The sequence below is a fragment of the Amblyomma mixtum genome, chromosome 4 (genome assembly GCF_055824585.1).
Source record: "Amblyomma mixtum isolate Tamu chromosome 4, ASM5582458v1, whole genome shotgun sequence".
Lineage (NCBI taxonomy): Eukaryota > Metazoa > Arthropoda > Arachnida > Ixodida > Ixodidae > Amblyomma > Amblyomma mixtum.
The window spans coordinates 120,483,835-120,494,586 of record NC_143015.1 but is presented as its reverse complement, the minus strand read 5'-3'; the positions used below and the strand labels follow the sequence as shown (position 1 = coordinate 120,494,586).

General features: G+C 43.0%; 1 protein-coding gene across 1 annotated transcript in view; it reads left to right on the top strand.

Annotated features, from left to right (window-relative positions):
- The first annotated feature begins 3,120 nt into the window (after positions 1-3,120).
- The window catches only part of LOC149348090 (uncharacterized), a 292,673-nt gene continuing 285,041 nt past the window's right edge, over positions 3,121-10,752 (top strand). Inside the window, exons 1-6 of the mRNA XM_089541683.1 lie at positions 3,121-3,124; positions 3,789-3,884; positions 5,116-5,211; positions 6,346-6,441; positions 9,211-9,306; positions 9,469-9,564. Of these exons, the coding sequence (XP_089397809.1) occupies positions 3,121-3,124; positions 3,789-3,884; positions 5,116-5,211; positions 6,346-6,441; positions 9,211-9,306; positions 9,469-9,564 (484 nt within the window). The remainder of the gene's footprint in view (positions 3,125-3,788; positions 3,885-5,115; positions 5,212-6,345; positions 6,442-9,210; positions 9,307-9,468; positions 9,565-10,752) is intronic.

Genomic DNA, 10,752 nt, shown 5'->3' with positions numbered 1-10,752 from the left:
AAGATTTTTTCCAAGTGTGATGCAGAAGGGCGCTCGATTAATCTTTGTGATATATCTCTGCAGAAGCATGATCCAAAAGAAGAGAAGGACGAGAGAGTGGGCAAGCAATGTGTCCAATCTGTGCGAAAAAAAATTCTGTGGAATTATATTTTAAAAAATTTTGTGCCTGCAAAGGTATTTTCATTTTAATAGAGGCACAGATGATTCAGTCAGTGGTACTGTACACCATCAAATATATGAAGATTTGCCGGAGACCACGGCGGCTCCACTATCCGCCAAAATCGCCGAATTGTCATACTTCTTCACGAGATTAGGTACCGAGGTCTCTCGCATTTATTGGCGTAAGTAAGTATGAGGCATATGGAGAAATGCTGTTCTCCCGGAAGAGAACACCTTCACAATTGAAATCCTAGCCATCTATTTTCCAAACATAATGTAGCTGCTGAAAGGGTTGCTCGTGATTTCAATGTGTAACTCTTCGAAACGAAAGGGGCCAGTAGCGACATCTGAAGTGCAGATATCATCATCCAGTAAAGGTGAAATATTATGCGAAGATAAAGTTCCTAAAAACAGTGACACTCAGTTGCTATCAATGGAAACAGGGCTGAGAATGCCAGTGGAGCACGGGAAACCTGTTTGCAACAAGGATGTGGTATTTGACATAAGATTATTTAGGTATACTTAGACTCTGGAAGGAAGTTTGCGCGCCTCGATACATCAGTGAGTTGCCGCTGCAGTGTCGTGGGAGGTGGGAGCATGTGTTTTATTGCGTCGAGATGAAACCATTACTGTGCCTTGAAGCCAAGCTCCAACGAATTCCTCGTGTCCGAGAAGGCGTTCAATATTGCGCGAACCGGGAAACGGACTGCCGTCTCAAGTCTTGAGCTGAGTTATGCGTGGGTAAATAAACTTTTACATGTACATTAGGGTTACATTTTGGATTGTGTATATCTCCAGCCGCTGTATTAAGACTACTGGCTTGCAAGTACTAATGGCTGGCGTGACATTCTATCCTTATTCTGTCTGAAAAAGAATGTATATATTGTTTCACAGAAAATAAACCAGAAATGTGTTCACCGCAAGAAAGCAAGGAATGCAAGATAAAAGGAAAAGAGTGTGTGCTTTCTGCTGGTGCCAGCCAATGCTTAGGTGAATGTTTTTTGTTGATTTTATGTTCCCCACATTCATTTACATATAGAATACCCACAAAGCAATATATGAACTCAGAAAAGTGTATCGAGCAAAAGTTGAGCTTTTGTGCGAGCACCCCTGTTAGTTTGTTCTGAATATTTTTTTTTATTTCTTTATACTTTGACAGACAATGTACCGAAACCGTGCGACTCGGAAAGTGCGCAGGAGTGTGCCAAAAAAGGAAGAGCATGCGTTGACTTCGCCGGGAATAAATCATGCACAGGTGAGCGATTATTGTAGGTAAGTTGTTCATTATCCATCTCTGCCCAAAATTTTGGTACTAAGCAACATAAAAGTGTTAGAAGCGAATCCTACCTGTATTTTTCATCTCAGAAAAACAGCTCTCAAGGGATACAATTTTTTCGCAGATCACCGTCCAGAAAACTGTGATCCACAAGAGGCGAAAGTTTGTGAGAAATTAGGCAAGGAATGCGTTCTCTCTGCCGGTAAAGGAGTGTGCATAGGTGAGCATAATGTTTGCCAGCATAGATATTGACTGCTGGAGTGGCCTATGTTCTATTTTAAGCGACTGTGTGCATAGCGTGGCAGATCTGACCAGTTTTAGAATATTATAAACATATAAGTGACGCTACGGTGGAGCAATCGCCTGCAAAGTAAGCAAGGCTAATTTCACCAGTAGCATGCAACAACTGAACTGAAGTCAAATCAACCCAACTTAACGGTGTCAGAAGCATTCCTCGCGCGGAACCCGAAGAGAGAAATAATGGCTTGAAATGTCCACGATGCAAGAGTTTAAACTCTTCCAGAATGGATATGGCCCACGACTGTGAGGACCAGACGAGTTTTCTTTTATTGCCATCAACAGATATCAAGCCCAAACCTTGTAGTCCGCAAGGAGCAGAGAAGTGCATGAAAGAGGGAAAGGAATGCCTTCTTTTCTCCGGACAAGAGGACTGCTCAGGTGATTTGGTGTCACATTTCTTCCCTTACAAGCTTGTTTTATAGACAGTATGTCCATCGAGCGTTGTTGATTAACCGATAAAAATGCTCGAGTTAGCATAGGATTTTTTCGAAGTGTGATGCAGAAGGGCACTCGATTCGACTCTGTGATATGCCTCTGCTGAAGTGTGATCGAAATGGAGAGAAGGACGATAGAGTGGGCAAGCAATGTGTGCAATCTGTGCGTATAGCAGTCTACGGAAGTATTTTTTTTTTAATTTTGAGCATGCAACGATATTTTAATTTTATTAGAGGCACTGGGGATTCAGTCAGTAGTAATGTACAGCATCAAATATATTCAAATATATGAAGATTTGCCGGAGACCACGGTGGCTCCACTATCCCCGAAAATCGCCGAAGTGTCATACTTCTTCAGGAGATTACCGACATCTACCGCACTTATTGGCGTAAGTAGGTATGCCGCACATGGAGAAAGGCTGTTCTCCCGGAAGAGAACACCATGTCGCTTAAAATTCTAGCCATCTATTTTCCAAACATAATGTTGCTGCTGGAAGGGTTGCTCGTGCGCTCAATTTGTAACTCTTTGAAACGAAAGGGGCCAGCTGCGACTTCTGCAGTGCAGATATCATCATCCAGTGAAGGTCAAATATTATGCGCAGATAAAGTTCCTAAATACAGTGACACTCAGATGCTATCAATAGAAACAGGCTTGGGAATGCGAGGGGCGCACGGGTAAGCTGTTTGCATACGTATATAATTATTGATGTGCTCTTTGACCTAAGAATATTTGGGCATACTTAGATTCTGGAAGGAAGTTTGCGTGCCTCGATACATCAGTGAGTTGCCGCTGCAGTGTCGTGGGAGGGAGGAGCGTGTGTTTTATTGCATCTATCTGAAACCCTTAGTGCGTCTTGAAACCAATATACAATCAAATCTGCATGACCGAGAAGGCGTTCAATATTGCGCGGACCCGGAAAACGACTGCCGGCTCGAGTCTTGAGCTGAGTCATGCGTAAGTGAATAAAATTTTTCGCGTAGATAAGGGTTATATTTTGGATTGTGTATATCTCTAGCTGCTGTATTAAAACTACTAGGTTCGAAGGACTCACGGCAGGCGTGACTTTTTATCCTTATTCTGTCTGAAAAAGAATCTTTCGATTGTTTCACAGAAAATAAGCCAGAAAAGTGTTCACTTCAAGAAAGCAAAGAATGCAAGATAAAAGGAAAGGAGTGCGTGCTTTCTGCGGGTGCCGGCCAATGCATAGGTGAATGTTTTTTGTTAATTTTAAGTTGCCCACATTCGTTTACATATAGAATCTGCACAAAGCAAGCTATGAGCTCTAAATAGTGCATGAAGCAAAAAGTGAGCTTTTGTGCGAGCACCCCTGTTAATTTGTTCTGAATATTTTTATCATTTCTTTATACTTTGACAGACAATCTACCGAAACCGTGCGACTCGCAAAGTGCGCAGGAGTGTGCCAAAAAAGGAAGGGCATGCCTTGATTTCTTCGGGAATAAATCATGCACAGGTGAGCGATTAATGCGGACAGGTCGTTTATCATCCATCTCTGAACACCAAAGTTCTGGTACTATGCAACATAAAAGTGTTGGAAGCGAGAAGTACCATTAGTTTTATCTGAGGAAAACAGGACTCAAGGGATACAATTTTTTCGCAGATCACGGACCAGAAAATTGTCATCAACAAGAGACGAAAGAGTGCGAGAAATTAGGCAAGGAATGCGTTCTCTCTGCCGGTAAAGGAGTGTGCGTAGGTAAGCATAAGGTTTGCCAGCATTAACGGTGTCAGAAACACTCCTGACGCGATGCACGAAGAGTGAAATAATAGCTTGAAATGGTCGCACAATAAGAATTTGATCTTGCGGAAAGGGTACAATTGTGGATTGTGTTGAATAGATGCGTTCGTTCTTTTATTTCACCACTAATGAAAATGTCAAAGTTCGCAAATGAGAAGAGTCACTGAAATGTGTGAATAGTGCTAAGGAATGCAAGTGTTTCTGAAGACAAGAGAACTTCTCAGGAGGTTGAGAGATGGCATGTATTCTGTTAGCAGCTTGCGTTATTGGCCCAACCTGTACACAGTGTGGAGGGAATGAACGCAAATATTTACAGGATTTAGAAGGGCATGCATTTCATGAGCTGTGCAGGCTTGGGCAGGGCATGCAATGCAAAGGCAAGATAACCGCTGGTGCTTAAGGGTAACGGAGTGGATTCCAAGAGATGGCAAGCGTAGCATGGGGCGGGAGAAAGGTGTGCAGATGAGATTAATAAGTTTGCGGGAATACAGTGGCCGCAACTGGCAAAGGACAGGGTTATCTGGCGAGACATGGGAGAGGCTTTTGCCCTGCAGTGGGCGTAGTCAGGCTGGTGATGATGATGATGAGAGTATGCTGTGGAGAAGATGCGCAGTGCTTTTTTACTCCGTAAAGAATCCTTAATTTATTGACGTGTTGGTTACTTTCGGTTGTATGTTTTTAATTTTAGTTGGCTACTTTTAGACCCTTATCTGAAAGGAATCAGCAATGGTGATCATCTATGATTTTCTGGGGTATAGGAAACACTCAAGCTGATAGTCTAATTTCCTGGGGTGAAAGACTCACAAGTATTATGGTAGATTAGGTGCCCACATAAGATTATAAGACAGATATTTTTATAACTGTTTACGTAGTAATTGCTACGAAACCGTCGAAAATCTCTGATAACATTTCACTACTGGAGCTGAATTCACTGCTATCGTATATGACATAATGATGCTTAGTTTCCATAGACGCTCTCGACTATGACATTTTTTATTCTTCATAGTTAATTTTCCTCAATTTTCTAGAAGTATTGATCTCATTTTTGATACACTAAATACGACAACTGCTTTCTGAGCCCCCATAAAAAATATTTCTTTCCGCAATTTTCTTTTGCAATCTGTAGTAGCAGCATTGTAGTGCTGCTATTTGTTTCTTCCAGATTTACTTTAGCAATTTTGTCTTCCAGATACAGTGAAAAGCACTTGTGCGTCGGAAGACGCAGCAAAATGTCTGAACCATGGTATGGAATGCACCCTCTACAACGGGAAACCATTGTGCAATGGTAGGAAATATTTCTGTATTTGTCAGGATGCTGGATGCTTTTAATGGTACAACGATCAATACCAGCATCCACTGTAATGAGATCTTTGAATTCTCTTTGGTGCTTAGCGCAGGAGGAACTAGTGGTTTCAGCATCTGTCTCGCATGCTCCGAGTGCGCAGGCGTTTTGATTCCCAATGGTACTGGGTACGCAGAGGTGACGGAGTGGATATAAGCTTTCCCTTGGCCTGGGGCTCGGCTTATCAGGGGTGTCAAGTGCTGGCTTTCTGCCCACCTTTACTTTGTGTTTGCTTTCAACCATGGCAATTTGACACAATGGGTGAAATGCTTAGGGAATGCGCATTTGACTCCATGTACAAACGAAGTACCCCCTGGCATGGTGCTCTTTGGTCAAAGCTGCTCTTGGCCATAAAAAAATAATCATCTTGATCATCACCGTTAATCTGGCGCAACTAACTTCCTTTTAGAATACCTTTAGCAGGACGTGTATAATGAATTAATCGATAGAACCTGAGTAGTTAAATATGTAATTTTTTTGGCAACCTTCAAAACCCGCTATAATCGCGACGAGAAGCAAAGTGTTGGAATTACAGACAGGATCGAGAGTTATTTTCCGAGAAGCCAATTTGTGCAGCTGACGCATTGCATTGCAGCAGTAGGTCTTGTTTTACTGTAGCACTTTTCTATTCATTGAGGCAGTCAGTTCAGACTCCATTTCTGGACGCCTGGACGATTCTGTGACATCATGTCGCCACTAGAATACATCTTCTGCCGCATCAACTGCGGAGTTTTCATCAAGTGTGATCTCCTAGCCATTCCTGTTGGTTGCATTGCTTGAGTGGCTGCCCCCAACAGGCGCTGGCGCAAATTCTGGACCCGGGTCCAGGAAAAATTTATCTTGTATTTTGATGTGTCAGTACAAGCTATGTAGCTTTCACGTCCAGTTGTGTGGCTGTGCTTGCGTGGATCTTAGGAAGTAATTACTCCCTTACTTTTACACTCACACAGTAATGGTGGTTTTCTGACCATACTGTTTTTATTTGATGGCGGCAATGCCTTTTCTTTATTCTGCCTTTTATCAGCTCACAGTAATGAGTTTAGTCCACAAAGTATCGTTGCTGCTATTGTTTTTGAGACAAAAACCAAATCGGGTGCGACTTGAAGGCACAAGCAATATGTGGTAATCACGGCAAGCAGTGCCAACTAGTCAACAAAAAGCTGTTTTTCGCAGGTGAGGAAGTATAAACCTCTATAATGCACGGCGCTGAACGCTGAAATTTTTAAAATATTGCCTTTTTTTAATTTACATACGATGTGCTCCTTTTATTTTTTAAATTCTATTGCTACTACAATCTCACAAATAAATCGTCATTTTCCTGGTAAAATAAACCAGATAAGTTACAAAGCTTATCTGTCACCAGAAGCATGCATGAAAACGAGACACGCGTTGCAAAAGAAAACATTCATTATAATGTTTTATTTCTTTAAAGCGAGATTGACACGAGGGAGTTGATGCCGAAGCCTCTACCACATGGCAGAGAGGACAGCATCTGCCATCGGGCTCATTTAGCTTGTCTGTTCGCCTTCGCCCTACAGAAGCAGGAACTGTTCGTCTCTCTCACCGCCCGGATAGATTAATGGTATAGAGATAAAGGAAAGCCCTTCAGGAAGAGAGAATCTCTCTGCACTCCTGTGACGCATCCTGACCGGTCGACAATGCCATGCTACGAATTAAGGCGATGCAGTACGGATAGGCCACGTTCATTTGACCTAGATGATTACGCTCTCCTACATTGTCTATACTCGCAGGCAGCTCTGCGTGTCTTCCATGAAAGAGCCCTCTCCTTCCCTACCCGATCGGCCTTAGATGCCGCCCTCATAGCATTAAGGCCACGACCGGTGACCCTTCGGTGGATCCCTGGTCACATGGGCATTCCCGGCAATGAGCTGGCTCACCAGCTTGCCTGCGAAACTATACACCGGGCGCCGGGGATCCCATGGACGAGCCCACCGACGGAGCAAACGGTCAGGGCTTACAAACACACCGTCAACAAATAATACACGCAGCAAAAATTGGACTTAGCTGATTTACCGCCGCCGCACCCATCCTTATCGATCTGGGAAGCTCGCATTCTTCGCCGAATACAGTTGAATCTCCTACGTACAGCAGCCAAACTTTATCTGTACCGGCACACTTTCACACCTCGGTGCCGAAACTGTCCACACACATATGCAGACATAGAACACTGCCTTACACAGTGCCACGTAGCCTTCCAGTCCGCCGCCTATCCTTTCCCCCCCACCCCCACCGTGGCCCATCTGGCTTGTCTCCCGGGACCTGAACCTGCAACGTGCCCTCGTCTCCGTGGCCCAGGACATATTGAACGCCTAACCTAAAGGCTGTCAATAAAAAGTGTCACACCACCACCACCACCACCTCGAGGGCAATGTCTCTCGAGTTCCGTGGCCTAGATTCATGGCATGGCCTTGTCAACTGGGCAGTCTGCAGTGATGTCACATGCGGGGGCATGTTGGTGACCCCGCTCGAGAGGAGTGCAATTCCTCTTGGAATGAATCTCGCATAACGGCACAGGTTTGAGGCCTTTCTGTACCTGTCTAGCACTTTGGACAGTCTTCAGGACATGCTTTGCTTCAACAATTAGAAAATCAGTACAATTTTTCACGATTCTCTAATAACAATTTAAAAACATTTCAGCGAAGTTTTAGTTTCCTTACAAGTGTGGATGAAAATGTTGCGCACATAACAAACGTGGAGAAGAAAGGGAGACACACAGGCATGTTTGCTGCCCATGTTTGTTGGTTGCTTAAAATTTCTATCCATTATGAGCAACCACCTCGCCTAAAATGCAACGATCCTTACAAGAATTTTCTAGAAGCTCGAGGAAAATTCTAGGAAAACATTTTTCTCGAATCCCGTATATTTAAAACGCTGGAGTCAACTAGGGGAGAGTTTCAGTTTGAGATGAGCGTTTTTAAATTTACAGATCTTTTTAAACAGCCACCATGCAGTCAAACCACGTCGTGCATATTCAACAGCTGCAAGGCCAGCCAGGGCCGCAATATTTCTTCTTTCCAGACGCCTTGCTTTCTTTATTTCAATAGGTAGGGCTAGCACATTCAGGAACACAAGCAATGTTTTGCCATGAGATCTCCATTCTCCTGCAAACTGAAAAGCGTAAAGGAATCTATCGTTGCCTTCAAAGAAGCGCAATTTTGTGCTCCTGGATATATTTAAACGAGCAGGACTGTCTCTTCGTGCACATTAGCCAGAGGCACTACCTATTTTACTCAGCATTTTGAGAAGCTATATCCACTTGTCGTTTGGCATGTGCACATTTCTGTGAGTGAAGAGAAAAAAGTCGATATTCATCACGATACAGCTGCTATCACTAACAGACATGTTACCAATGCGCGAATCCGTATAGAAGGGCTTGTAAGTCAAGGTTGTTGTGGATGCTGCGAAATGTGTTGGGCTGCCAGCCAGAATTATTTGACAGACAAAAGCACGCTGACCCTTTGTCAAGTGACATATCACGAACGTCTTTTTTTTTTGTTTTCTCAAAAAAGTTGAATCCCTAATCTTGGGGTGCAGCACGAAAGTATCTGCTCTAAATTCACGCAAGAACAGGGTAACGGACGTCATGCTGTGGTTCGGAGTACACTTTTGTAAAAGCCAAATTTTTTCCTTAGATGGTATTTTTAGATAAACATGTATACTGGCAGGGGAGTTGTGACTGAAGAGGTCTACGCCTCCCGTACAGACAGAAAGTGTGTGGTCGGCCATCACTGCGTTTTATATGTTCATTAGAGGGTTAAAAATATCACCTAAAAAAGAAAGTAGACCTTGAATGTTGTTGAGGTATGGGTGTGCATTCATAGCCGCAAAATCACTAAAAATGGATTACAATATTAGGTTTTCCATTAGCCTGTTCTCGTAATCTTAATGTCTCACTGAAAAATAAAAATGTTTTTTTTTCAGGCAAAAAGGACACCCGCTGCACTGCCAAAGAAGAAGCAAAATGTCGGAAGCACGGCAAGGAATGCGAGTTAATATCTGGAATGGCGTTTTGCGCAGGTAGTAAGATCTATTCCAGCAATGCTGCTATGTGCCATTCATTTTCAGCGGCTTTTTCTAAAGATGGCGGAACCTATTAACAGCTTTTTTTAACCTTTGATCTGCGGTTGCTTTCTTCTATGGACCGTCAGATATCGCTGATCCTTTTCTGTTTTCTTACAGATAAAAATCAAACCGCATGTGACTCTAAAGCCGAAGCAATATGCAACAAGCACAGCATGAAATGCGCTCTGTCTAACGGGAAGCCATATTGCACAGGTAGTGCAATTTTTAGCGCAATACGCGAGCCAGAAAACATTTTCGTTCTTGAATGTAAAACATAAGAGGTTATTTCACATTATTTTAAATGGCGGCGGAATCCTGTAGACGCTCGTGTGCTGTCACATTAGTGTGCTTTAGGAAAACCAGGAGGTCAACAATATTGCGAGTATTGCACTGCGGCAACTCATTCTCTACACTTGCTTTTACTCCCGCATTACCTCTGGAGTGGTTTGGTTGTTCCTGCTAAGACGACAGTGTGGACTTTCTAAGAACCATTTATACTACGATAATTATTGCTCCCCAACTTTGACCAGCTAATAAAAACCATGTATTTTGGATGAAAAAGCAAAAACTGTATTCTGAAAAAAAAAAAAAAAACGTCAGAAATTGTTTGCGCACATAACGCGCTATACCCAATCAAACGTAGTTTTTTGACAACGTTATTTGAGGTTTTCAGTTGATGAAGCCAATGATCAATCAATACTTGAACTTAACACTCCATATTTGATTGTTTCCTGCAATTAGCTCGCCACTGCTCGGCAGCAAGGGAGCTATTATCTTACAAAACATTATTTCTCCACATACTGCAATATGCTGACAAAACATGGCATAGTTAGTCACAGTCAACCACAGACGCTTAGAAGATGCATAGATAACAGAACTATGTACCATTCATAACCATCGCAAAACACTCGTCAGTTAATGAATCGAAGTCGTCCTCACGCTTACCGTACCACAGCTGGAGAAGGGCTATTATTCAAATCAGGTAGCTTAGAACTTCTTCCTGAGAGAGTTGGTGCATAAGAATTGTTAAGAACAATTTGCACATACATAAAGGACGATCACAGGAAAGATGATGAAGACGGAAGGAGCGCAAATCCTTCTTCATCTTTTTTCCGGCGTTTTTCTTTTAGATGCGCGCAACTCGTTCTTATTCAAATCAGGCTGGCTTATAAGGTTCGTAAAGACTAAGTTAAAAACATGCTGTCCACCAGATGCTTGACGTACGAGTATAGTAACGCTTAGGTAATACCTCTCTCAATCGCTGCAACTATTTCACGGCCAGGTCTCACCAGCTTATTGCTAGCAGCCACACCAAAATGTTCCGTGAGGGCTTGTGCCAAAAAAAAACTGTAGTCTAAGTCGCGGGCGAGAGGCCATGCATGCATTAAACGCGTTGCACGC